This window comes from Melanotaenia boesemani, chromosome 2 (assembly GCF_017639745.1).
Source record: "Melanotaenia boesemani isolate fMelBoe1 chromosome 2, fMelBoe1.pri, whole genome shotgun sequence".
In the NCBI taxonomy this organism is placed as follows: domain Eukaryota; kingdom Metazoa; phylum Chordata; class Actinopteri; order Atheriniformes; family Melanotaeniidae; genus Melanotaenia; species Melanotaenia boesemani.
In genome coordinates this window covers 3,568,996-3,594,546 of record NC_055683.1, presented here as the reverse complement: position 1 = coordinate 3,594,546, position 25,551 = coordinate 3,568,996, and the positions used below count along the sequence as shown (strand labels likewise).

Genomic DNA, 25,551 nt, shown 5'->3' with positions numbered 1-25,551 from the left:
CTTTCTCATTTCTCTAGATTTAATGAACACTCTTTAATAAATGTCAGGTTTAATACCATTTATATCTTTGTACCAAGTGGCAACCTCCGCCTGTAAAATGTGAAGCCTGTGCGGAAGTTAAAAAAAGTTGCAGTTCATCAGCAGCTCGTCCACTAGGGGCTCCAAAACAGAGCAAATCCCCACAGACTCCCACGTTAAAAAGACCAAGTTCACAGCAGAAATAAACATGTTTAAAGCCTGGTACAAAAATCCATTTTGGATTAACAGGTCAAGTTTACCTTCATGACAACTGTGAGGGGGTAACTTTTTTCTAACTCATCTGTTTGGATGTTATTTAATCTTGAAAAAACAGGGCTACTAATTCCTTTCAAGTTTAATAACTTGAGTAGCTTTGGTCTTTACAGAAAACTGCAAAAATATAAAAAGATCAGAAAATTTTTAAACCAGAAGAAATAAGATTACAGCTGCTAGGAGTCATAGTTTTCTGGAACAAGCTCAGCTGGATGTTTCCCTCACTTTTTAGTCCTTGTGTTAGCTAAGCTAAGCTAAGCTAAGCTAAGCTAAGCTAAGCTAAGAAGCAATAGCTGATCATATAAGGGAGGTATCAGAGTTCTCTCATAAGTTCTTTGAGACGTTTATAATGTTCATAATCCACACAGTGATAAAGGATTTGATGAAGTCGTGTTTCCCTCACACTCTTTATACTAACTGGCATTAGCTGCTCTGCAGCTTTATGCAGTCATGAAACTGCTCCTATTAACAAATCTCTGCAGAATTTCAACCTTTCTGTTTTTTACAGGTTCCCCATGCAGAGGTAGAGACATGGCTGGTCCAGAGAGAACCACATCCTTTCCCCCTGGGACGTCAACATCAGTTCTCCCTGATGGAGGGAGCTCCTCCTCAGGGAAGGAGCGACCACACGTCCCCAACTGTGGAGCCCCAAGCTAACCTGGAGGAAGACGAGGATGGAGAAGATGAAGAGGTATGACACCTTCACTTCACTGGGAGTATGTTGGTTTTTCTGTGTTTTAGTTTTTTATTTGTGCCTGAATTTTCCAAGGAACTTGCTTGACTAAACCAACTTGGCATTATGTCTAACAACCTCAGCAGAAACAGTAAACGAGTGGTGAAATTTTTTGTTTTTGTTGTAAGAATAGATATTCTACTGTCTGTTTACTTTCTTTTAAATGGAGCCACACCTGGAAGGAAAGTGCATGTGCAGGTTGAGGAGCAGAGGTGAGGGTCTGGTTTGTTCCCATGAAAAAAGATTCAAGTGTAAAAGTCTGTTGAACCTGCATCAGGGTTAAAAAGTTGGAGCCGGCATACATCCTTCAACTGGTTTCCAGTTGGATGGAGAAATAAAACAAGTTTGTAAATGTGTGAGTCAGTGAAGGTACGAAGGTTAACGGGTTATATTTATCTCAAATCAGCAATCATTGCTGATCTTTGTTCGTATAATAACCCCCTGAGATGATCTGCTCAGCCATAGAGGATTATTTTTCTTGTCAGACACTTATAGAACTTTCTGCTCACTGGTTGGTCTTTGGCTGCTCCTGATTGGACATAACCGTCAATCTAAGCTCTCTGATTGGTGGAAAGTTTGACAGGAAGTGGCTTCCGGGTCAAAACAAAGGTCTCTTAGCAACATAGTAGTGATCATGATCTGTTTTTATGATACATTTTACAGCTGGATTGGAAACCTTTTACCCATAGATGGCTGTCATGATCAAGTTTGGGAAAGTCAGTCTGATTTTAAATCAGTAAAATGTGTTTGTGAGAATCTACCGGAATGATCTAGAACTTCAGCTTTTCATTACTGAACACTTTCTATGATCTTCGGTGGAGGCTGTAGCTCAGGAGGAAGAGCAGTCGTCTTTCGACCAGATCGATTCCAGGCTTCCACTGACTACATGCCGAAGTGTCCTTGGGCAAGACACTTAACCCCACGTTGCCTCCCGATGTGCCTATCGGGGTGTGAATGTGATAAGTAGTGTAAAGCGCATTGAGTGGTCAAACTGACTGAAAAAGAGCTATATAAGTACAAGTCCATTTACCATTTAGGTGTAAAATAGCCTTAGATTTGTGTTTTATGTAACATCATGAGAGAATTAGTAAGAGGTGGAGTCAGATGGAAACCTCACCTCACTACACACCATGTGACCAGAGATGAAGCAACGCAGCTATTTCAGGTGTAATCCTGCATAAAGGAAACACCCTGCTGGGCAGAAACACCTTGAAGTAAACACTCCATCCTGCAGGAGGGAGCAACCTACAGATGAACATTACAGTCAGAAAGGCTGCATCAGAGGAAACTTTCTGATGAAAAGCAGCTGTTAATGTTCCAGATTCATTATGGTCCAGAGGCTCTCTTCTCCATCAGCTAGCTTAGCTTGGTCCTAAAATATCATATTACTCACCACTGAAACAATGTGATTAATTCATCACCGGCTGAACTGCTGGCGTTTTCATTAGCCTAACGTTCTTTCCAGCTAACCCACTAATTTATATAAAGATTATATGAATATGCTAATGTGTCTTCTCCTCTAACGTTCTTCCTAATCCTTAGGATTAGGAAGAACGTTAGAGGAGAAGACACGTTAGCATCTTCATAAAATCAGTGGGATAGTTAGTTGGGAAAAAGATTAGAGGAGAGTATAATCATATACATCAGCGGGATGGTTAACGTGATATCTGTAAACAGATTATTGCCCCTGATGTGGAAACATGGAGATCTGAAAACATGCTGCCCTGCTGCCTTCATCCAACTTACTGCAGGGTTTTAAAATAGATAGTAAACATGATCCCTTAGAACACACCAAGCTTCCAACAGTACGTCCTCGGACTTCTGACCCGTTGTTTTGAAACCTGATCAGAAGCCATATCACACCAACACAGATTTACATCATGGAGTTTTGCAATCCCGTTTACTACTAACACACACACACACACACACACACACACACACACACACACACACACACACACACACACACACACACACACACACACACACACACACAATGAGGCGTGTTTGTAAACAAGATGTAAAGGTAACACCAGCAGTATGTGGTCTGTCTGCCGTATAAACAGGTACTGGTGTAGATGAAATTCTGGAGTATGTTGGTCCATTCTAGCACATTGTTCTGGTCCCTGCTGGTCTCTCCTGGTTTATGTTGGTCTCTCCGGGCCTCTGCTGGTCTATCCTGGAGCTCCCTGAGCTTATCCCTGGTCCTTCAGTCTTTACTAAGCTGGACTCACTTCTTTCTCCTCCCACAGCTGGGGGATGCTGCTGGTAGATATGTGGACTCTGAGAGCCCTAGTGTTGTTCCTGATGGGCCCTCCATGGACCTGGATCTGGAAGACCAATGGCAAGATCTGCTGGCAATCCTGGAGCCTGAGGTGAGTGATGGACTGATGAGAAAACTGAGCAGTTTAACATGGAACTGATGAATGTTTCATTGTCAGAACTTGGATTCCAGACCAGACGGGAATCTAAATGCTGTTGGATCTGATGGGAATGTGATCCAGCAGCTGGACCAACAGAACCTTCTCACAGGGATGGCTTCTCAGCACGGTAAAGCGGAACCACGACCATCATCTCACTGTTTTTTTTACTGGTCTGGTCCACTGGAGACCAGACTGAGCTGAATGTGGAACCTGAGATAAAATGAGTTTGACATTCCTGGAATAAACGTTTCCACACTTCTTATCAGATCTTTTTAGAACTCTGCTGCATCCGCTCGTTCCTAACATCTTTCTCTTTGTGTGCAGACTTGCTGGGAACTGGAAACCAGTCGGATCTGGGCCTGGTTCTGCTTTCTCTCACTCCCAGCTCGGAGCTGGACAACCACGGAGATCTGCCTGCAGAGGACTTCTTCATGGGTCTGAATCCAGAAGACAACCTAGTCAACATGGATCCATCATCTCCAGATTTTAAGGGAATGCTAGAACCTGAGAGCCTCTCTGAAGCTGGTGTTAACTTTCCTTCTTTTGACCTGGTGACTCCCAGTTTCATCACAACCTTAGAAGGGAATTATCTGAGCCAGGACCTTCTGGGACCTTCTGATGCCTTTCTGTTGGATGAAGAGGGTGTAGATGGTCTCTGTAGCCCACTTGGTGACCTCTTAGAGGATGCTTCCATCTTGGATGCTGTGAGAATGTGGGACCCAGTCCTGGAAGCAGGATTTGATCTGGAGATGGCTGCCGGGTTGGAGGAGGAAGGCTGCGATTACCACGCAGGAAACCAGCCAGAGACTGGCAGGGAAGATCAGAACCATCCAGGAAGCCCAGAGGACGATTCAACCAGCTTCCCGACACACACCGAGAGTTTTCGAACCTTTTCCCCTTCCCCTGCCCTAGACAGTGAGGATGAGATGGAATCGGACTCTGGTCTCTCCCTGGACTTCAGTCACAGTCCTGTTTCTTCTTCATGTGTTTCTAATGGCTCATCTTCATCATCGTCCTCTCCATGGTGTGGGTCAGCTGCGGGAAGTCTCTTCTCAGAAAATGAGGATGAAGATGCTGAGGACAGCTTTGGTTCAGAGATGGAAGTGGAGGAAAATCTGGAGGAGTTGGGAGCAGTTGGAGGGTGTTCCGGAGATGTGAAAAATCTCTTTCCAGTAAGGATAAGTGGGAATCATGAACTGTTCCACAGACTTTCCTGGCAGGAACATGTCAGTCATGATCACACGTACAACCAGGACTGGTCATCCACCACTTCACTTTCCAAGATGCTTCCCAGAAGGACCAAATCCCAGCGCTCCTTCTCCAGTCACATCACTGGGACCAAATTCTGGAGCCGGGATGAGCAGCGAGCCCGAGCCCTCAGAGTCCCGTTCTCCAACCAGCGGATTGTTAGCATGCCGGTGGAGGAATTTAATGATCTGCTGAGCAGATTCCAGCTGAACGAGGAACAGCTTACCCTCATCAGGGACATCCGGCGGCGCGGGAAGAACAAGATCGCTGCTCAGAACTGCCGGAAGAGAAAACAAGACGTGCTGCAGGGGTTGGAGGACGAAGTGTCGGGTCTGAGGCGACACCGTTCTCAACTCCTCCGAGAGAGAAGGGAAGCTCTCAGGAATCTGCAGGAGATGAAGAGCAGGTTTGGAATGCTGTCCCAGGAAATCTTCTCCAAGCTTAGGGATAAGGAAGGGAAGCCACTGAACGCCACAGAGTACATCCTCCATTTTGGATCGAGTGATGGTGATGCAGCGCAGATGGCAGATAAAGACAGCAAGAAACCCAGACACAAGGATTAAAACCTGGAAAACCGGAAGAATACAGACACTGACTCACCAAACCGGCAGCTAGCACCGCCAACGTCTGCAAGGAAGCAGGACTGTTTCTATGGTTACGGGACAGAAACTGGAAGGCTGCGATGGTGTTTGGTTCAGTTTCTAAGATCTGACATCCTTCTAGATTGATATGTGGAATTTTTAATCTAACAAAATACGGAGTGATTGGAACATCCATGATTTCAAGAACATGTTTAATTTCAGGGCAACGGTGCACCTAATGAACGTTCCTGAAGGAAGGAAACATTCCTGACGGAGTAAACGCTTCTGAAGGAAGGAAACATTCCTGAAGGAGGGAAATGTTCGCGAAGGAAGAAAATGTTCCCGAAGGAAGGAAAAGTTCCTGAAGGAAGGCAACGTTCCTGAAGGAAGGCAACGTTCCTGAAAGAGGAAAATTTCCTGAAGGAATAAACTGTTCCTGACTGTGTGCAAATTCCAAAGAAATGATAGAAGCTGTTTAATCAGTAACTAAGTGACTGAAGGAAGAACAGCGATGAAGACAGAAGGATGAAGAGGACGCCGTCCTACGCAGGGGGCCAGCCAGCAGGGGGTGTGGCAGTTCCTGATAAAACAGCTGACAAGACTTGTCACAGTAACATCACCTGACCCTTCTGAGGACGACTACGTCACGGTAATGTCAGACAAAAAGAAATTAGATCTGAGCTGAAAATCTGATGGAAACCTGCTGACTGAAGGCCTGAAACAGAAAAAACTGTCCAGAGACTCCAAGTCCTGAAGGAACCCCATGACTGCCTCCATGTTGGATGACATCATGAACTCAACAGTCATTCCCGACTTCACATCTGAGCTGGAGCTCTGCAGGAACCGGAGGACTCTGAGGAGGGATCCTTCTGCAGGACTAGACTGGATTATTAGGTTTTACTTCTTCCATGTGAAGAGAAGGAGCTTCCAGCTGAAAATGCGAATTTTCAGACTGAAGGAGCCATTTATTTATCTTTTTACTTCCTGCTGTCTGTTTGAAATGTCCACATTAAATCCAGAAAGGTCGGAACTGCTGCAGGAGTGGTGGGAATAACCCGGGATTTTCAGAGTAAATGTCTCACATGACCTGTGAACAGAACAAAATCTATAGTTATTAATTTTATCTTAAAATCTTTGGATCATGAAGATCCTTCGGTGACCTGAACCAGAGATGATCATGTGAACATGTGAGTGCACGTTTCAGCGTCTAACATATATGTTTTTCTCTTTCTGGAGGAGGATCATCTGGAAGAACTGAGTCACGGAAGCAGACTTTAGGAATCCAGGAACATTTACTAAATCTGACCATTAAAAGATCAACAAACATGCAGCAACACAAACTAAAGGCTACGCCCAGAAAACAGGAGATACAAAAACTAGCAGCAGACCTGGACCAGATGCTGAGGTCCTGGTTCAGTCCTAGACTAGGTTGTGCAGACCTGGTTCAGACCTGGACCAGAACCAAGAACCAGACTTGATCTGGACCTGGAGGATCAGACTTCTCTGGTCTCAGAGGACCAGACTGGTCTGGGTCTCGGAGGAAGAACTGAAGCAGATTTAAAGCTGAAGGTCTAAAACAGTTTTTTTAAGGTCTCAGTGTGAAATTAAAAGATTTAAAAACATTCGACAGATTTCATGAGAACCAGAATAAACTGGTTTAATCTAAACAAAGACCAGAACTAATCCGGGCTGATCCAGATCTGCTGACAGGAAGCTACAATGCTAACTTTAATACAGTCTAAACAAACACAGCCAGGGTCACGCTAACACTGAGCATGTGCAAAAAAGGAGGAAGACCAAGTCTTCGCCCCCATCCCGTCTGCACATGCTCAGTGCGTCAACACGGCGGTGAAAGCAGAAATAATACAGCCAAGAAGACACGCGAGGCCGAGAGGGAGAGACTAAAACCAGGAGGTGGAAGTTTATTCTACAGCTTTAATCATGGAGGTACCACCACCACCACCACCTGCTGCTGCTTCACCAGCCTGACCAGATACTTGTTCAGCAGGAGACTCTGGTGGGATTTGGAAACATTTCCAGATTAAATCCACGATCTTCCCGTTCCTTAATAAAAGTGGAGAAACAGATTTTCTGAAACTCCAGAAACACCTTTAAACACGCTCATCTGATTCATCAAATCTGGCTCCATCAATCAGAATATTTCCTCCTGCGACCATATAAGGACGTCAGGCCAGCAGCTGGTGGTGATGTCATCTGCTGCGACCTCTTCTCGTCCACATCAGCGTGAAATGTGCAGAAATGTAGAGTTACAGTGAGAAACCAGGTGGCACATAAAATGGATACTGAAAGAGACACGGAGGGTTTCTGTCCTCCGGAAACACCTCAACGTTCCCTCAAAAGACGTTCCCACCGGAGGACGTTGAAGTCTGAGACGTCTTCCTGCCCCGGCCGCCATCACGACGCCGTCAGCTTCAGAGAACAGGCACGTCTGAATGAGGATCGTGACAGGAAGAGGAAACAAACTTCTCTCGGTCTGAACTAAAGGCACCAGAACCAGAACAAGGTTTTAATCAACGTACATGCGGGAACGTCTTCTGAGGACTTGCAGGGCAGGAAAACAGCTTTCTTACGTCAGCTGCACAAACAGCTGACTGATTTCCTGCCCTGCACCTCCACACTTCTTCCTTTTAGCTCATCATCTAGTCCTTTTTGTCCTCCTCTTTCTTTTCCTCGTCTTCCGTGGGGTAGGAATGCCACGTGAGACGCTCCTCATAGAACGAGATCACCACCTGGGGACATTTAACGTTGGCTTCCTTGGCCGGGACGAGGTCCGCCTCATCCGAGTTCTTCCTGTTGGGTTAAAGAGAAAAAGAGTCAAGATCCAGAACCATATTATATTCTGACACTCTACATAATTCTAATATTCTATTAAAGGTAACTGAAACTTTAATACAAGTAACTAATCTGTAATGCAGCAGCCAGCAAATGGCGGCCCGCGGGCCAAAACTGGCCCACCGTCAATGATTCGTGGCCCACCAGATTACATTGATTGGAATGGGGAAATTTTAACAGCCGTTTCTGTTGGTAATTCGGTCAGTGGCAACAGACCAGAGTTTTATGGCTAAACCGTCAAAGAAATGTTGCACATCAGGAGCAAAAAAAAACACAGATGGAAAGACGAGGAAAATAACTTTTGTTGGTGTTGTGGGCGCCATCTCTCTACTTGCTGAACAATAAAGGACACTAACGCCCACACAATATTAAATATATATACCAAATTAAACAAAACACGTGTGTATGGAACACACACACACACACACTACAAAAATAACCACTCACACGTTTTACATACATTTATTAGGGCTGTCAAATTATTTAAAAAAAAAAAAAAAAAAAAAAAAGATTAATCGCAACTCTGCCCGTTTTTACTGTATCATCACCAGAACGAGCCGATGCTACAAATATTTACTGTTAAGTGAGCTTCTCTTGGTGAAACGCGAGATGTCCAAGGGTCAGTAAACGCAGCATGTAATGTACTTCTATATGTTGTTCTCAAATCCTCTCTACCATGTTCTAGATCATAATTCAGAATTCATATATCATCATCTCACCGAACCATCTCCATGGTGATAATTTCTGTCCTAAAACCAGCAGATGTGACGACTGAAGTTAAACAGCCGACAATGATGAAGAAACTCTGATAAAACTGATTATCTGGATAAAAACAGCTTTTTCTTTTATCATTGAAGTGTGAGTGTTTGTGCAGCTGTGATAAAAGTCCTACAGCAGCTTCACCCAAAGTAAACACCTGCTGATAAAACACATCATTAGCTGCTTGTTTTACTAGTTTTTCTTCACTTTTTTACATTAGATGATCAATCAGTTGCATAGCTGAAGTATAAACCTTGTCTACCACCAGCAGCTACTGTGTTAGAGAAGGTCCTGCCAACAACATCACTTTGGGGTAAATATGCGACGATGTGAACCATGAACCGCTAGTTTCCCTCTTCTCAGCTGATCCATAAACACACGCAACAAAAGAGAAAAGCCGATCAGCTGATCAGCGACAGCCGTCATGATTCACGGAACAACATGAGGAGAGGGAGGAAGCAGCTGCTGCACAAACAGAGACGAGCAGAGATCCTCTAGAGCAGCCATGTTGGTGCAGAACGCAGGAAGAGTAAAAAAAACAAAAACAAAACAGAATACAAGAAAAGTGGAGTGTGGCTCATCTTTCCATCATGCGTCTCCATGTCCCGCCGTCAGAACAGAGAAATGACAGATGTCTGGAGCTGGTCATCACGCGCGTTCGGTAACCGCTTTTAAATAATAATTCATTCCATAAATGACTTATTAGTGCTGGACAATTTTTAATCACAATTAATTGCATTGTTCCGTGCAAAATGTCTTTTTCCTGTAAAAGCAGGCCTACTGCTGCATAAAGAAAATGCAGTAAACTTTGGTTTACAAACACTGAATCAGGGGTGTTCAACCTGCGTCTGAAAACATATGTAAACCTAAATTACGTCTTCCATGTCCACGGCATGAACACGAACAAACGAACCTCTCCTGAAAACTCACATCTAACAGATTCCACAACTAAGTTTCATCTCACTATCACCGAACCAGAGGCAAAAGAAAGCCTGATTTATGCTTCCCGTTGTCTTTTGGGAGCAGTTTTCCATCCAAAAATCCACAATTTTCTGCCCATCTGCATAGGTTTGGACAGAGAAATGTCAGTTCTTTTCTTTATTCTTAAGTTCCTGACAGAAAAAGTCTCTTTGTGTTATTAAAGCCGCTCTCTCCTAATTCCATCAGACGCACCGCATCAGACGGCCAAACATGGAGGAAGAGGCCTGGATGCAGCCTCTGCATGAGGTTCCTCCGGTCCAGAGTCAGCTTTATTTTTTACAATTACAGATATTTTAAGGCTGTAAATCCCCTCACTCACTTAATACCTGTCTGAGAAAAGTGTATAAACATTTTCTCACTTTTCTCTCTTGTTTAAACACCCTCAAAGTTCAAACCTTCATAGAAAAATAAGTCCAGTATTATAGAATGAAACCGCAAGATGCAGAACACAATGCGCTGTAAAACAAACAAACAAAACATGCAAAATTGCACTAAGAAAAATCTGTGAAACAACGAGACTGTGAAAGGTGAACCTCGTTGTAGGTAGGTAGGGACCACTGTACTTAAAATCAATACATTCTAAAAATGTTTTATGTATAATAAATTAAGAATACAGCAAATAAAAAAATGTGTAACTGAGGTAAAATTTAGCTGGATCTCCACATCTTGATAATGAACATGTTCTTTGTAGCAAAACATTTATCAGTTAATATGCTGTCATCTTCCTGGTCCGACCCACTGGAGACCAGATTGTTCTTAATGTGGAACCTGGACTAGGACGGGTTTCCCACCCTAGTCCAGGTTCAGAGGGAGGACCCACCACTTCATGAGGAACATCAGCTCTCCACTGGAATCTGTGGCTCCAATGATCCGTTCAGGCTGAAGTCCTCTTCCAAAACCTCTGGCCTTCTCACCCTGGAACAGAGACCAGACGTGACGATCAAATCAAACCACGCAGCTACTGAACAGCTTGCGTTAGGAAGAGCTATGAGAATCTGGACGGACGTGGATCACAGATCTGTTTTATTTAGATCAGAACTGGACTGGATTGTTTTGCTTGAGGAGATCACTGTTCTTAGAAATAAAAAACCAATTAAACAGGTTTCTATTGGCCTGAGATTCCTCTGAGGAACCAAGCTGCTCCTGTCTTTTTCCTGCTTCCTTCCCTACCTCCTCCTTCCTCTTCTTGCTTCCTCGCTCCTCAGAGTCTCCCGAGGCCTCGCTGGCTGCTTTCCTCTTGCCCTCCTTCTTCTTCTCTTCCTTCTCTTTGTATTTCTGCATGAACTCTGCGATGAGGTCTGGACAGTCCAGGTTCTCCTCAGGTTCCCAGGTGTTGTCCTCACTGAGAGACAAAGACAGACAGGAACAGGAAGTCCAGACTTCAGTTTCCTTTCCAGCTTTCATATTAAATGATTTTTGATCATGAAGGTCCTTCAGTGTAAAAACCTGAATTAGAGACATTCACGTGAACATGCGTGTGCACGTGAATTAGAGACATTCACGTGAACATGCGTGTGCACGTTTTAGAGAATCTAACATGCGATGAGACGACACAAATGCAACTTTCCACTCAGGATCCTGTGTGGATTTCTAGAAAGTTTGACTGAAGGGTTTTTATGTGTCATTCACAGCCTGATTCATTTCATTTCAGGAAATTCGTGTTTTTCTGGTAGCTGAAAATCTCTTCTGTAAAAACCTTAGACTCTAATATGAGAACATGTAGACGCATCGGACGGTCACATGACTTTACGCCCACACATAAAATAATTTTTTATTTTTTAAATCAAAACAGAGCTTACAGCATTATGATTACTGAGTGAGTTCGACACAGGAGCAGAGACTACTTCAGGTCTTTATTATTTTAGCTTTGGGCACAAAATCTGAACGTACGTAATCACTAGAAACTTTCTACTCACTCTGAGAAGCCTTTCCATTTTAGCAGAAACTCTACTTTTCCCTTCACCACTCGACGTTCCAGGACTTTTTCCACCACATACTCCTCCTCTTCCTCCTCCTCGGGGGCCGGTGCTGCCGGTGCCGCCGGCGCTGCCGGTGCCGCTGCAGCTGCAGGAGCTGCTTGTTCCGGCTGCTGCTGCTCCTCCTCCTCAGCCTTCTTGCCCTTCTTTCCTGCTACGGTCGCCAGCTTGACGTCTGCAGAGGACACTTCTGTAAGGACAGACGGAGAAAGAGTCAAACAGCAGAATGAGTCACAGTAACGTTTAAAGATTCAGATTTTCTGTCTGAAAAATTACATTTATTCAATTAAAGGTCCCACGTTATGCAAAACTCACTTTCTAAAGGTTTTCTAACAGTCGTGTGTCCTCATAGCCTGTGTTTGAGGCCCAAACATGAGAAAATTCTGCCACCTCTCTCACTTGCTATAGTTTCTGAAATGTGTGCTAGAACAGGCGAGTCTGAGATCTTCCCTTTGTGACCTTATGAAGGGAAATAACCACTGCTCCCGGTAGTGAATACGGTCATTGACCCGCCGCCCGGCTAGCTGAGCCCACCCTCTAAATTCACCGAGCAGGTGCCAGCGAAAGCCGGATCTTCTCCCAGAGAGGGATGTGAACAGGCACCACTCACGAACATTTAAAGGTTCAGACACAGAAACAGCCCGTTCTCATCAGAGCTCACTAGAGCCACATCTGGAATGGATTCAATGAAGGACCAAAACTGAATTTGGATTAATACACATTGAAAACAATGTTGTTGGACCTCTTACACCCTTACGAAATTTTCGATGAGAAAAAAAAAAAAAAAATGCACGGAGTGCTACTTGGGTGTAAAAATGTAGTATTCTGCTGAAACACGTCAACATAGACCTGTTTTTATTAGACAAGCCATGACATAATAAAGGTGTTTTATTCATCATCTCCCTGAGTACCTCAGCTATCTTCTTATGTGTTTTATCCATATGAAACTTTTGAAAAAAACATGTATAATATTGGACCTTTAAATGTAACAACAAGGGTTATAATGAGTGGAAAACCAATTTTATGGTACACGCTGAAAACACTGCTGAGGAAACTGTTCATAAACGTGGCTTTTTGTAGGAATTCCAACATTTATCAGTACTGTCAGCTGATTCCAACTTTAACTGACACCTAAACATTCCTGTGAGAAGAGGCTGTGGATATTGATAATTGGTCTCTGAACAGAATTAACGAAAAAGGATTGATAAATACCGGAGATAACGTTTTCCCCTATCCTGTCTAGAGACTTTCTGGTAAATCCACCATGATCCATGATAACAGCATTATTTATCACATTTCATCATAAAAACATCACCATCACTACCATGTTGCTAAGAGACCTCTATTTAGACCTGGACATGATGATGAAGCCACTTCCTGTCAGACTTTCCACCAATCAGAGAGCTTAGATTGACGATAACGTCCAATCAGGAGCAGCCAAAGATCAACCAGTGAGCAGAAAGTTCTATGTGTGTGTGAAAAGAAGAAAAATAATGCTCCTCTATGGCTGGAATAAAGCCAAGAAGACGTTTCTGATGCACGGTGGCGCCACAAAGCAGCTGAGCTGGAGTTGGTTTAGTGAGGATAGCAGGTAAATAGTAGCAGGAATAACTGGAAATGAGGAAAAAGTGGAAACATGGAAATAGTTTCTGTTGTGTGTTTGTTTCAATAACAATATTTTTCCTCCTGAAAGTCAAGACTTGAGAGAATGATGTGCAGATGAGAAAAAGTTTGGTCACTGTTGATCTGTGTGTTATTTCTACAAAGTTCTGTTAGTAATAAATTCTGCTTTCTCCTTCTGGTCGACCTTTATGCTGCTGTATCTATTCATACGTTCATTTTACCTCATAACCTGACAGCTGATGCTGACTGGGATTAAAGGGTTTAGCCTCTACGTGTTTTTCTTTTTTATGTTCAGGGGATGCTTGGATTTTTAAACATGGCGGCGACAGCACGTTAGCTGGTCTGGTGGTCTCCTGGCCCCGCCCACCTACCCCCACCAGCCCTGCTCTCCGGGCCTGCAAAGAGTTGGAGCTGTTAAAGCATTGGTATATCGCTGCAGGAACGAGAGCTATGATCCAAAACAAAACGGGTCAAAGTTTGGTTCTGGTTCCCTACAGACACCCCCCACTAAATATGCACGTGATTATATGACCGCGTGCGTCGATAAACTGCAACGGTCTGTAACATATGAACAATCTTAAAGGTCATATTTTCCTCATGTCATCCAAACCCAGACGCTCCATATTCAATCCAGTTTCCTTCCCATAAACCAACTAAACCAGCACGGGGCGCACAGTTTTCCCATCATGTGCCCCCACACGCTGCAAGTCTCGTGCGAGGCACTAGCTCAGATTTACAAGCTAAAAACGGCACAAAAGCTAAAACCGATTCGATAATTACGGTTTTTAGCCGAACTGAACACAATGTACTAGAACTAACCAGAACATCAGCGCGCAGAAGGACCAGGTGTCTCGTGCCTGGATCTAGGGGGCAACATGGCCGGCGTGTTATCCCTCGCCAGGCTAGCGAACATGAAGCCTTACCTTCACAGAGAAACCTTCGGAGCTGCACGAGCTAACGGTAGGCCCGGGTGGACACGGTGGGACCGAACCGAACCAGCAGCGACAGAGGATCCGGAACTCCGCGGCGTCTTTCGGAACAACTTTGCCTTCACGGTTCGAGGCAGCGCGGTCACACAAAAGCCTCCGTAGCGTCGTTAACAAATACAACCGACCCCGTTCTGCCCGCCAACAGCAGCACCGGATGTGACGTCACCGGACCAGCAGTCGTGGGTCGTTTTACAAATCTGCTGTTTTTCTCCCAAACTTCTGTGAAAACTCGTTTATATGCTACAAAAATCACACAGACACAGACACAGACACACACACACACACACACACACACACACACACACACACACACACATATATATATACATACACTACCGCTCAAAAGTTTGGGGTCACTTAGAAATGTTGTGATTTTTTAAATAAAAAGCAGCATTTTCTTCAATTAATATAACATGAAATTAACCAAAAAATACAATCTAGACATTGTTAATGTGGTAAATGACTGTTATGCTGGAAACACGTGGTTTTTTTTTATTGGAATATCTACATAGGTGCACAGAGACCCATTTTCAGCAACCATCACTCCTGTGTTCCAGTGGCATATTAGCTAAACCAAGTTTCTCATGTTAAAAGGCAAATAGATCATTTGAAAAGCTTTGTGCAATCATGTTAGCACAGCTGAAAACTGCTGTACTGATTAAAAAAGCAATAAAATTGGTCTTCCTTTGGCTAGTTCAGTACCTGGCGCTTCAGCATTTGTGTGTTCAATTAGAGTCTCAAAATGGCTAGAAGAAAAGAACTTTCAACTGAAACTCGTCAGTCTATTTTTGTTCTGAGAAATGAAGGCTATTCCATGAGAGAAATAGCCAAGAAACTCAAGATATCCTACAATGGTGTGTACTACTCCCTTCGAAGAACAGCACAAACTGGTTCTAACCACAATAGGAGGAGAAGTTGGCGGCCCCGGTGCAAAACTGAGCAAGAGGACAAGTACATCAGAGTCTCTAGTTTGAGAAACAGACACCTCACAGGTCCTCAACTGGCAGCTTCATTAAATGGTACCCGCAAAACACCTGTCTCTACGTCAACAGTAAGGAGGAGACTCCTGGATGCTGGCCTTCTAGGCAGAGTAGCAAAGAAAAAGCCATATCTGAGACTAGCCAACAAAAGGAAACAATTAAGATGGACAAAGGAACACAAACACTGGACAGAGGAAGACTGGAAAAAGGTCTTATGGACAGATGAGGTGTTTGGATCACAAAGAAGAACATTTGTGAGACGCAGAACAAATGAAAAGATGCTGGAGCAGTGCTTAACACCCTCTGTCAAGCATGGTGGAGGAAACGTGATGGTCTGTGGATGCTTTGGTGCTGGTGAAGTGGGAGATTTGTACAGGGTAAAAGGAATACTGAATAAGGATGGCTATCACTCCATTTTCAAACGCCATGCCATACCCTGTGGACAGCGCTTGATTTGAGCCAATTTTGTCCTATAACAAGACAATGACCCAAAGCATAGCTCTAAACTATGCAAGAACTATTTAGGGAAGAAGCAGTCAGCGGGTATTCTGTCTATAATGTAGTGGCCAGCACAGTCACCAGATCTCAACCCTAGTGAGCTGCTGTGGGAACAACTTGAACGCACTGTGCGGAAGAAGTGTCGACCAAGCCAATCCGACTGGGAGGTCCTTCAGGAAGCATGGGGTGAAATTTCCTCAGATTACCTCAACAAATTGACAGCTAGAATGCCAAAGGTCTGCAAGGCTGTAATTTCTGCAAATGGAGGATTCTTTGATGAAAGCAAAGTTTGAAGGACAAATTATTATTTCTAACCTTGCCAATGTTTTGACTATATTTTCTATTGATTTTGCATCCCATTTGTTTAATAAAATGTGAGTTTTTATGGAAAAAACATGACTTTTTTTGTATATATATATATATATATATATATATATATATATATATAAACAGGTTAACTAGTATTATAAGAACAGCTAAGAAAGGATATTATAACAAACAACAGATGACAACAACAATAACTTTAAAGGTATATGAAACACACTAAACCCTAATTAAAAATGACTTATCCTCAGTATTTTATTATTAATAATATTAAGAAAGTATAATATGAATGAAGTAGTTAACAGCTTTAATATATGTTGGACCTGATCCAGTAACATCTGGGGAGAAATCTGATCTAATAGACAGGAATCAATTTCAATCTTCCTGACAGCAGTGGATGAGAGAGAAATTATTGATACGGTTGCTAAATGTACAAATAAGACATTTATTGACTGAGATGACATCGATATGATTGAGGTCAAAACAGAGACTGAGGGGATTTAAAACACATTTACATACATCTGCAACTCATTGTTTCAAACAGGTTTGATTCTAAACAAAATGAAAACAGCAAAGGTCATACCTACAAATCTGGGAACAAACACCAGTTCACAAACTACAGACGTGTGCCATTACTATCCAAATTCTCCAAAATTGTAGAAAACCTTTTCAACTGGACAACTGGACAAATTAATAGAAAAATATAAATTACTCACTGAAAGTCAGCCTGGATTTAGATCTAATGGCGCAGCATCGGTGGCATTAATAGATTTGGTTGAGGAAAACCACAAATTCAATAAACAGTAAAAGTGAGAATATTCATAGATGTAAAAAAGCTTTTGACACAATAAATCATGACATATTCAAGAAGCTGGATGGGTGTGGCATCAGGGGTGCTTTTTTCAAAAGTATTCAAGATGGTTTTATTTGCTGATGACAAAGATTTTTTTGTTCTGACAGTGACTTACAAATTCTAACAAAAGTAATTATTAGTGAAATGGATCAATTAAAAGCATGGTTGGAAACATAAAACATAAAAAAACATAAAAAATGATTCACTGGAAGGGAAGGGGCTCATAACTTAGAGGTAATTTCAGAAAACGTCAGGTACAAACAACAAGGAAAACTTTGTTTTTCAGTTTGTGGGTTAAATTGTGGAACAGTTTAGAGGGGAAGCTCAGGGAATGTCCACATATAAACCAGTCTAAAAAATATAAAGAAGTTATTTTTACAAGGTACAGAAATGAAGAGCGGGTTTTATTATCACTGGGTGTTCACCGTTTATTTATTTATTGTGATTAATGTGTTTTGGTGTTGTCTTCAGTTATGTGTGTTAGAACAATATCAAAAATGCTATTATTGTTGGTGATGATGGTATAAATGGTATTATTATTATTATTATTATTATTATTATTATATTGATGGGAAGAGAAGTGTTTAAACATTGTTGATTTATTAAAAGGGGGTGGGATAATATAAGTTTTTACTTCCTCCCACTCCTTTTCCGATCTGTAAATAGAATATGTAGTTTCAGTTATGGTTGCTTTTTAAATTATTTTGTATTTTTTATTATTAATTATGTTTGAGTGTAAGGTTTACCCTCATGGAACGCAGAATGCTGACTTCCACTGAGGTGCACAACCAAAGAAAATAACATTCAACTCCAGTATTGGTAGCTCAGGTTTTTTTTTACTCGCATCTCGTTCCATTTACATCAAGCATACCCTCATCTCTCTTTTCTCACCATGTACTAAAGGCTATAGCCACAACCATTCAGTTACAAACACAGGAGTGTATTTACAATTGTGACCCTTAAAAACATTCACTACAAGCTAGCTGGGGAACAACAGAGGAGAAGAGTCTAGCTACTGATGTGGTGCCACGTTGTGGTGGGAGCACTAGGCGTTTTTGCTGGCAGAGCGTAACTGTGGAGAGGGAGTGTAGCTCTGGATTAAGGAGTGAAGGTAGACCGGAGCCGTTTGGGTTATTGTTTTGTAAGCCTGAAGCAGAGCTTTGAATTTGATGTGTGCTGAAACTGGAAGCCATTGGAGAGCGATTAGGTTGAAGACCAGACGTGCTGCATCATTCTGGATCATCTGCAGAGGTTTAGCTGAGCATGCAGGCAGGCCAGCCAGTAAGGAGTTGCAGTAGTCAATGAGTGAAATGACCAGTGGATCTGGCAACCCGTAGGGAATCAGTAACTGACAGGAGAGCAGTTTCAGTAGAGCGGCCTTGCCTATAGCCAGATTGGTATGGATCAAACAGGTTGTTGTCTTGGAGGAACTGTGAGACCTGACTGAAGACGGCACGCTCTAGTAGTTTAGACATGAATGGAAGCAATGAGACCGGCCGGTAGTTTCAACCTGGGCTGGGTTGAGTGTGGGTTTCTTCAGCAGAGGGGTAACCCGAGCTTGCTTAAAGGCAGAAGGAAAGACACTGGATTTAAGGGAGGAGGTGATAATATGGTCTACTGCAGATCTGATTGTAGGTAAAATGCTCTGCAGGATGTCAGAGAGAACACGATCAAATGGAAAGGTTGTAGGTTTTGAGTTGACTAGAAGTTTAGAGACTTCGTCCTCATTTAGAGAGCGGAAGGAGCAGAGTGAGGCACCAGTAGCTGGTTTGGTAAGGCTGAGTTGGTCAGGCTCAGTGAATTGGTTACTGGTTACATTTCTACAGTCAACACAGTGGGAGGCCATGAACAGTGCTCCAATAACTCCTCTGACCGAGCTTCAAAAAAATCCTCAACTGGAGCCATAATGCTAGGAGCACAAAACTAACAATACACTGACCTCATGACTGATGTAAGCGAAAACCACTTCCAGAACCAGAACTACCAAAACACAGCTACAACATCCCCAAAGTCTAGTCTCTCTAGCTGCCTGCCACGATCTTACTAAGCTCCCTGCTAGTCTTCAAGTACCAGTGGTGGGTACTTAATTTTCGTTTTTACTGGGAAAAGGATTTAAAAAAGTGCTTCTGTTTGGGAAAAAGTGTGACACTGCTGAACAGGTATTTACAAAACCAGAACCAGCCTCCTAAGGTGTACACTCGCTGTGCAGCTGGTGGAAAAATGATTTCTTGTACAAAAGAAATTTCATTTCAGCCATTTTAATATATTAACAAAACAGCAGCATTTTGAAGACAGTAAATAGAGGATTAAAGTGCGGTGAAGTATATAAACGGGGACTACGGATTAGGTTTTTTGATGGTTCCTTCCTGTGTGGATTTCATTTTTCTCTGTGCAGCAACTAAAACTTCCACAATAGTCCAGAGGGTTGGGATCCAAGCCATTTCCCCACATCCTGTGTTTCAGTCAAGCTGTGTGAGATCCAGGGTCCACGTTCAGCTGGTGTTGGTACTTTGACAAGTATGTAGGCCGAGTAACTTGACATCCTTCTCGTTCTTTTGGCACACTGTGCATCATGAAACCTGAAAATGTTTATCAAATTGATTTAAATTTATTTTATATTAAAAAAAAAAACACATTATTACTGACAAGAAGAAAAAAAATGACTGACTATAAATGACACAACTGACCTTTTTAATGGTTCTTGGTTTCTTTGTAATCCAAAACGAGATTTAACAACTAATGTTGCAGCAATGCATAGGTTAGGTTAAACGTGGTAGATGATAATTCAGTCATTGGAAACATATGGATATGAGGTATAACTACCTGAGTAAATGACAGCTAATGAATGCTGAGGAAGCTGAGGAATGTAGTCCAGATGCTGCAGAGCTGATTGAAGGAAAGTTGAACAATCTCACCATCTAGTGGACTGAAAGTAGAGATGCAGATTTTATCCAAATAGCAAGTAGCGGCATTGAACGTCTCCATCAATTCTTCTTGATGTTTTCCAAGTTCACGTTGTCCAGGACAGCAGATCATCGCATTTTGAGCTGTGGTTGGGTTGGATCGCATTTCCCCTTTCTGTCTGTGTGTGTGTTTGTGTGCTGACGTCCAGCAAACTCCACGTGATGAATGTGAGTTTGTTTTAATGCATGAAAATAACAGAGGCTGCAGCTTCACACCATTTATGTGTTATGTTTATATGTTATGTTAAAAAAAGGAAAAGAATATATATATATATATATATATATATATATATATATATATATATATATATATATATATATATATATATATATGAGAGATTAGAATATCAGACACATAAATTTAAAGGGATTTATTTTGCATCATATTTTATCATTCAGTTAGTTGTCAGAAAGTATTTAGATATATTTACTTTTACTTTTGATTTAATTTAATTTAATTTAATTTAATTTAATTTAATTTAATTTAATTTAATTTAATTTAATTTAATTTAATTTTAAACATTTTTATTTTGAATATCTTTATAACAAACAAAACAAATAAACTACAGTATAAAAAACTGTTTACAGTTTTTTATCCTGTACAATTATGGGCATATCTCTTAAACAATATTTAAAAGCATGATATCATATCATAATATTGTAATACCTTTTTAAGTAATATATATTAATGACATTCATATATTTTATTTTAATAATGTACAATTATATAATATAGTAATTTTATGTAAACATTAAAGTAAAAAAAGTAATTTATAATATATATAATCATATATTCATATAATAATATGAATCATAATCAGATTTTGTGGACTTCACTGCTAAATTTTTGAGTATTGAGGAAAAAATACATTTAAAAAAAAGTTATTTTAATTAAATTTAGTTCCACAGAAAAAATCTTTTAAGAGTCTGAACTGAAAACATTTATAAAGTCCTGTAATGTTATCAGTGGTTATCAGTTAAGGAGCCTTAATAAAGATTATTTACAGTGACATGAAATATTCAGCAGAGTTTGATACATTTTAAAACAGACATGCAGCAGCTCCTCAACGTTACTGAAGTTAGATCAGATTTCCACACAGTATTTGTTACACAGCAAAAGGAAGAATTTCATGTCTTTTGGAGGTTTTATGTCTTATTTTAACCTCTCAGTTTGGTCAAACCGACACATGAACAGCTTCACATTTTATGTTTGCAGTTCTGATGTTAAACACCAGGTGGCGCTTGGGAACCAGTTCAGCTGTTAGGAGGATGAGTACTGCCACCTTCATCACCACTACAGCTCAGAAACACACGAATGGGAATAAAACATGTGTGAGGCTGACGTGTGGAGGTGAATCTGGAGGGAAAAAAGCTGCAGGATAAATGTTCAGACTCCATCACACGTTCAGGCAGGATCTTTTTTATTTCATTTACTTCACATGAATATAAATGCCTTAAAAAGAGCTCTATTTTTAAAAATCTTTTTTATTTATTCATTTTATTGATTACTTTAAAAATATTAAAATATAAAAAGCATTAAATTTATTTCATACCAGAGTAAAACTGAATTCCATCAGTTCAGCTGTCATTTATTAAAATCAAACTAGATTAGAAATAATTCAACTTATCACATAAAGAATAAATTTATTTCTTTTTTGTTTTATCAGATTTTATCTTACACTTCACACATCACTGTTTTGTTTCTTTTTTACTTCTTAATATAGTTAGTTAATTATCTGCTTTTACTTAATTTAATTTGTTATCAAATTCATCACTTAGTTTATATTTTATGAACCTTCATAAACATTAATTTTTTTAAATCAGGATTTTTGCCTGGTTAAATAATGTTTCCTTTGATTGTATTTAACCTCCTAAAACAACATTTAAGCATTATGACATAATTTTTTTAATCAGACATTTTCTACATGAGCAAATGTAAAATATAAAAATTAGTATTTTTATTTCCAAAGAAAGAAAAAAATATAAAAAAAGATGTTAGTCTGGACTGCCTCGACACACATTTAGACCTAAAAATGACTTACATATATTTACACTAAATATAAACACTTTCACTGAGTTGATTAATATTCTGACTGGTTAACATTCTCAGGTTTCATTCGAGGTTCTTTCTCTAGTCCATCCATCCGTTTTTATTCCTGTTTACTCCAAAGCTGGGCCTCAGGGGCAGAGCCAGCCCGGATCCAGAAATAAAAATCCGCCTGTTCTGAGGTATGTCATTTGTTTCCAGAGACCTCCATCCAGCTGTGCAGGAATAAAGGCCTCACTGATGAAATCCCTCCAGTAGGGTCTCCATCTGTCCAGTCATCGGTGGGTCTTCCTCACTTCCCTTACAAGGTCACGCTTACCTGGTTATTAAACTAATAAAAACATTTTCAAAATCCAAATGAAGTCAGATATTTCTGCTGTTCTAGTCATTTCTGTAATAAATATTAACTAAAACTGAGCAGAGGTGAGAGGACATCAGCCTCCATGAAACATCAGTCATCACCACAAGTTAAGTGTGATGTTAAAGTTTTTTTAAGTGATCAAACAGGACCAGAAAAGTGCTGTACAATTGCTACGTTTACCGTAACTGTGATAACCAACCACGTCCTCCATGGCAGAGGTAACAGTTTGTTTCTGTGTGGTTCTGTTGTGGGATGAGACAAACCAGATGACCTTAACCTTTAAAAGTCCAAGCTATTGTTCCCCCCCATGTTTAATATTTTAATTTTTTAATCTAAACCACTATGTAGCAGCTGAAGCTTTTAATCCCAGTATAAACCAGTATGTAGCAGCTGAAGCTTTTAATCCCAGTATAAACCAGTATGTAGCAGCTGAAGCTTTTAATCCCAGTATAAACCAATCTGTAGCAGCTGGAGCTTTTAATCCCAGTATAAACCAGTCTGTAGCAGCTGAAGCTTTTAATCCCAGTATAAACCAGTCTGTAGCAGCTGGAGATTTTAATCCCAGTATAAACCAGTCTGTAGCAGCTGGAGATTTTAATCCCAGTATAAACCAGTCTGTAGCAGCTGGAGGTTTTAATCCCAGTATAAACCAGTCTGTAGCAGCTGGAGATTTTAATCCCAGTATAAACCAGTCTGTAGCAGCTGGAGCTTTTAATCCCAGTATAAACCAGTCTGTAGCAGCTGAAGCTTTTAATCCCAGTATAAACCAGTCTGTAGCAGCTGGAGATTTTAATCCCAGTATAAACCAGTCTGTAGCAGCTGAAGCTTTTAATCCCAGTATAAACCAGTCTGTAGCAGCTGGAGGTTTTAATCCCAGTATAAACCAGTCTGTAGCAGCTGGAGATTTTAATCCCAGTATAAACCAGTCTGTAGCAGCTGGAGCTTTTAATCCCAGTATAAACCAGTCTGTAGCAGCTGAAGCTTTTAATCCCAGTATAAACCAGTCTGTAGCAGCTGAAGCTTTTAATCCCAGTATAAACCAGTATGTAGCAGCTGAAGCTTTTAATCCCAGTATAAACCAATCTGTAGCAGCTGGAGCTTTTAATCCCAGTATAAACCAGTCTGTAGCAGCTGAAGCTTTTAATCCCAGTATAAACCAGTCTGTAGCAGCTGGAGCTTTTAATCCCAGTATAAACCAGTCTGTAGCAGCTGGAGCTTTTAATCCCAGTATAAACCAGTCTGTAGCAGCTGAAGCTTTTAATCCCAGTATAAACCAATCTGTAGCAGCTGGTGCTTTTAATTCCAGTATAAACCAGTCTGTAGCAGCTGGAGATTTTAATCCCAGTATAAACCAGTCTGTAGCAGCTGGAGGTTTTAATCCCAGTATAAACCAGTCTGTAGCAGCTGAAGCTTTTAATCCCAGTATAAACCAGTCTGTAGCAGCTGGAGGTTTTAATCCCAGTATAAACCAGTCTGTAGCAGCTGGAGATTTTAATCCCAGTATAAACCAGTCTGTAGCAGCTGAAGCTTTTAATCCCAGTATAAACCAGTCTGTAGCAGCTGAAGCTTTTAGTCCCAGTATAAACCAGTCTGTAGCAGCTGGAGATTTTAATCCCAGTATAAACCAGTCTGTAGCAGCTGGAGATTTTAATCCCAGTATAAACCAGTCTGTAGCAGCTGAAGCTTTTAATCCCAGTATAAACCAGTCTGTAGCAGCTGGAGTTTTTAATCCCAGTATAAACCAGTCTGTAGCAGCTGGTGCTTTTAATCCCAGTATAAACCAGTCTGTAGAAGCGGGTTTCGCCGTTTCTCGTTTTTCCCAGATTTTGTGCGTACACCTGGGTCAGAGTTGCTGTGGAGGTAGGAACATTCTCTCACCAAGTTTGGCTTTTATAAATCCCAAAAGTTGACTATATTTGGATTACGCCGGTTTTTGTTCCTACGCAAGCTTGATAAATAAGGCCCCAAGGCTGGACTGGGACATAAAGTCAGGCTGGGAGTCGTACACTCACCCAGTCCACCCTATTCATACACTGCACACATATTTTCACATGCAAGTACACACACACACACACACACACACACACACACACACACACACACACACACACACACAAAGGCCCATTTATGCTCACCTATGCCTCAACCTCCGCCTGTAAAATGTGAAGCATATGCTGAAATGCAAAAAATTGCAGTTCCCCCATCATCCACTAGGGGCTGACTCCAAAACAGAGCAAATCCGCATAGACTCCCATGTTAAAAAGACCAACTTCACAGTAGAAATAAACATGTTTAAAGCCTAGTACAAAAATCCATTTTAGGATTCATAGGTCAAGTTTACCTTCATGACAACTGTGAGGGGGTGAATATATATATATATATATATATATATATATATTTATAGTTGACAGGGTGTCCTTCTCCAGTGCAGGATAATTTTTTACTTTTTAATATTTTAATTTTTTTTATTACTTTAAAGACGTGACAGGCCGTAATAAAAAGGCACATACCACCATGATCCATGTGTACCTGTCCACCACAGGGACCATGTGGGTCCCTGATTTCCTCTGTTGGAGATGAATCAGACTTTATGAAATGGTATGCACACACTGATCCCACCTGCTCTGCTAGTTTTGCACACATGATCCATTCTTACCATTCTTATTGTGAACAAATCAAACTGATTTTTTTCCCACAGGTATTGATGATTGTGTGAGTTTTTGCTGCTGCCATTAATGGCTTGAGATTGGAGTAGGGATCAGCTTTGTTGATGTGTACATGAGATTTATAAATGAAAACCACACCGATGCCTAGCTTCACAAATCTGGAGAAGACACCCAGGCAGCCAACTGGACTTATTCTAATATTCCTTCTTTCCATTTCTAGAGTTGGGGGATGTGGAAATGAGCAGAGAGGTTGCCATCACCACACTGCCTACATCAGACAAAGGAGAGAAGGAGGAGGAGGAGAGCAGGAGCATGGTGGGTTCAACAGCAGGGCAACGACCCTCTTCATCCTCTCCATCACACACTCATACCCTTGGGGCAGGCAACACAGCGTGTGGCCAT

At 41.3% G+C, this 25,551-nt stretch overlaps 2 protein-coding genes across 2 annotated transcripts in view; one reads left to right on the top strand and one right to left on the bottom strand.

The window, feature by feature from the left end:
* The window catches only part of LOC121630379 (endoplasmic reticulum membrane sensor NFE2L1-like), a 12,420-nt gene extending 5,520 nt beyond the window's left edge, over nucleotides 1-6,900 (top strand). The window contains exons 4-7 of the mRNA XM_041970654.1: nucleotides 800-982; nucleotides 3,277-3,399; nucleotides 3,466-3,574; nucleotides 3,772-6,900. Coding sequence (XP_041826588.1) covers nucleotides 800-982; nucleotides 3,277-3,399; nucleotides 3,466-3,574; nucleotides 3,772-5,258 — 1,902 coding nt within the window. The 3' untranslated portion in view covers nucleotides 5,259-6,900. The remainder of the gene's footprint in view (nucleotides 1-799; nucleotides 983-3,276; nucleotides 3,400-3,465; nucleotides 3,575-3,771) is intronic.
* Nucleotides 6,865-25,551, bottom strand: LOC121648270 (chromobox protein homolog 1-like). The gene is made up of 5 exons (XM_041998268.1): nucleotides 25,521-25,551; nucleotides 11,786-12,035; nucleotides 11,040-11,211; nucleotides 10,690-10,784; nucleotides 6,865-8,087 (listed from the first exon to the last, which is right to left on the bottom strand). The coding sequence occupies exons 1-5, from the start codon at nucleotides 25,549-25,551 to the stop codon at nucleotides 7,937-7,939; spliced, it is 699 nt and encodes a 232-aa protein (XP_041854202.1). The 3' UTR covers nucleotides 6,865-7,936.

Excerpts from the sequence above, each read along its gene's own strand:
- LOC121648270 (XM_041998268.1), bottom strand. The coding sequence starts at position 25,551 with ATGGCCACACGCTGTGTTGCCTGCCCCAAGG. Across the intron at positions 11,212-11,785 it reads AAATGGAAAGGCTTCTCAGA|TGAGGACAACACCTGGGAAC; the intron begins GTGAGTAGAAAG and ends TTTGTCTCTCAG. Across the intron at positions 8,088-10,689 it reads CTGATGTTCCTCATGAAGTG|GAAGAACTCGGATGAGGCGG; the intron begins GTGGGTCCTCCC and ends TTAACCCAACAG.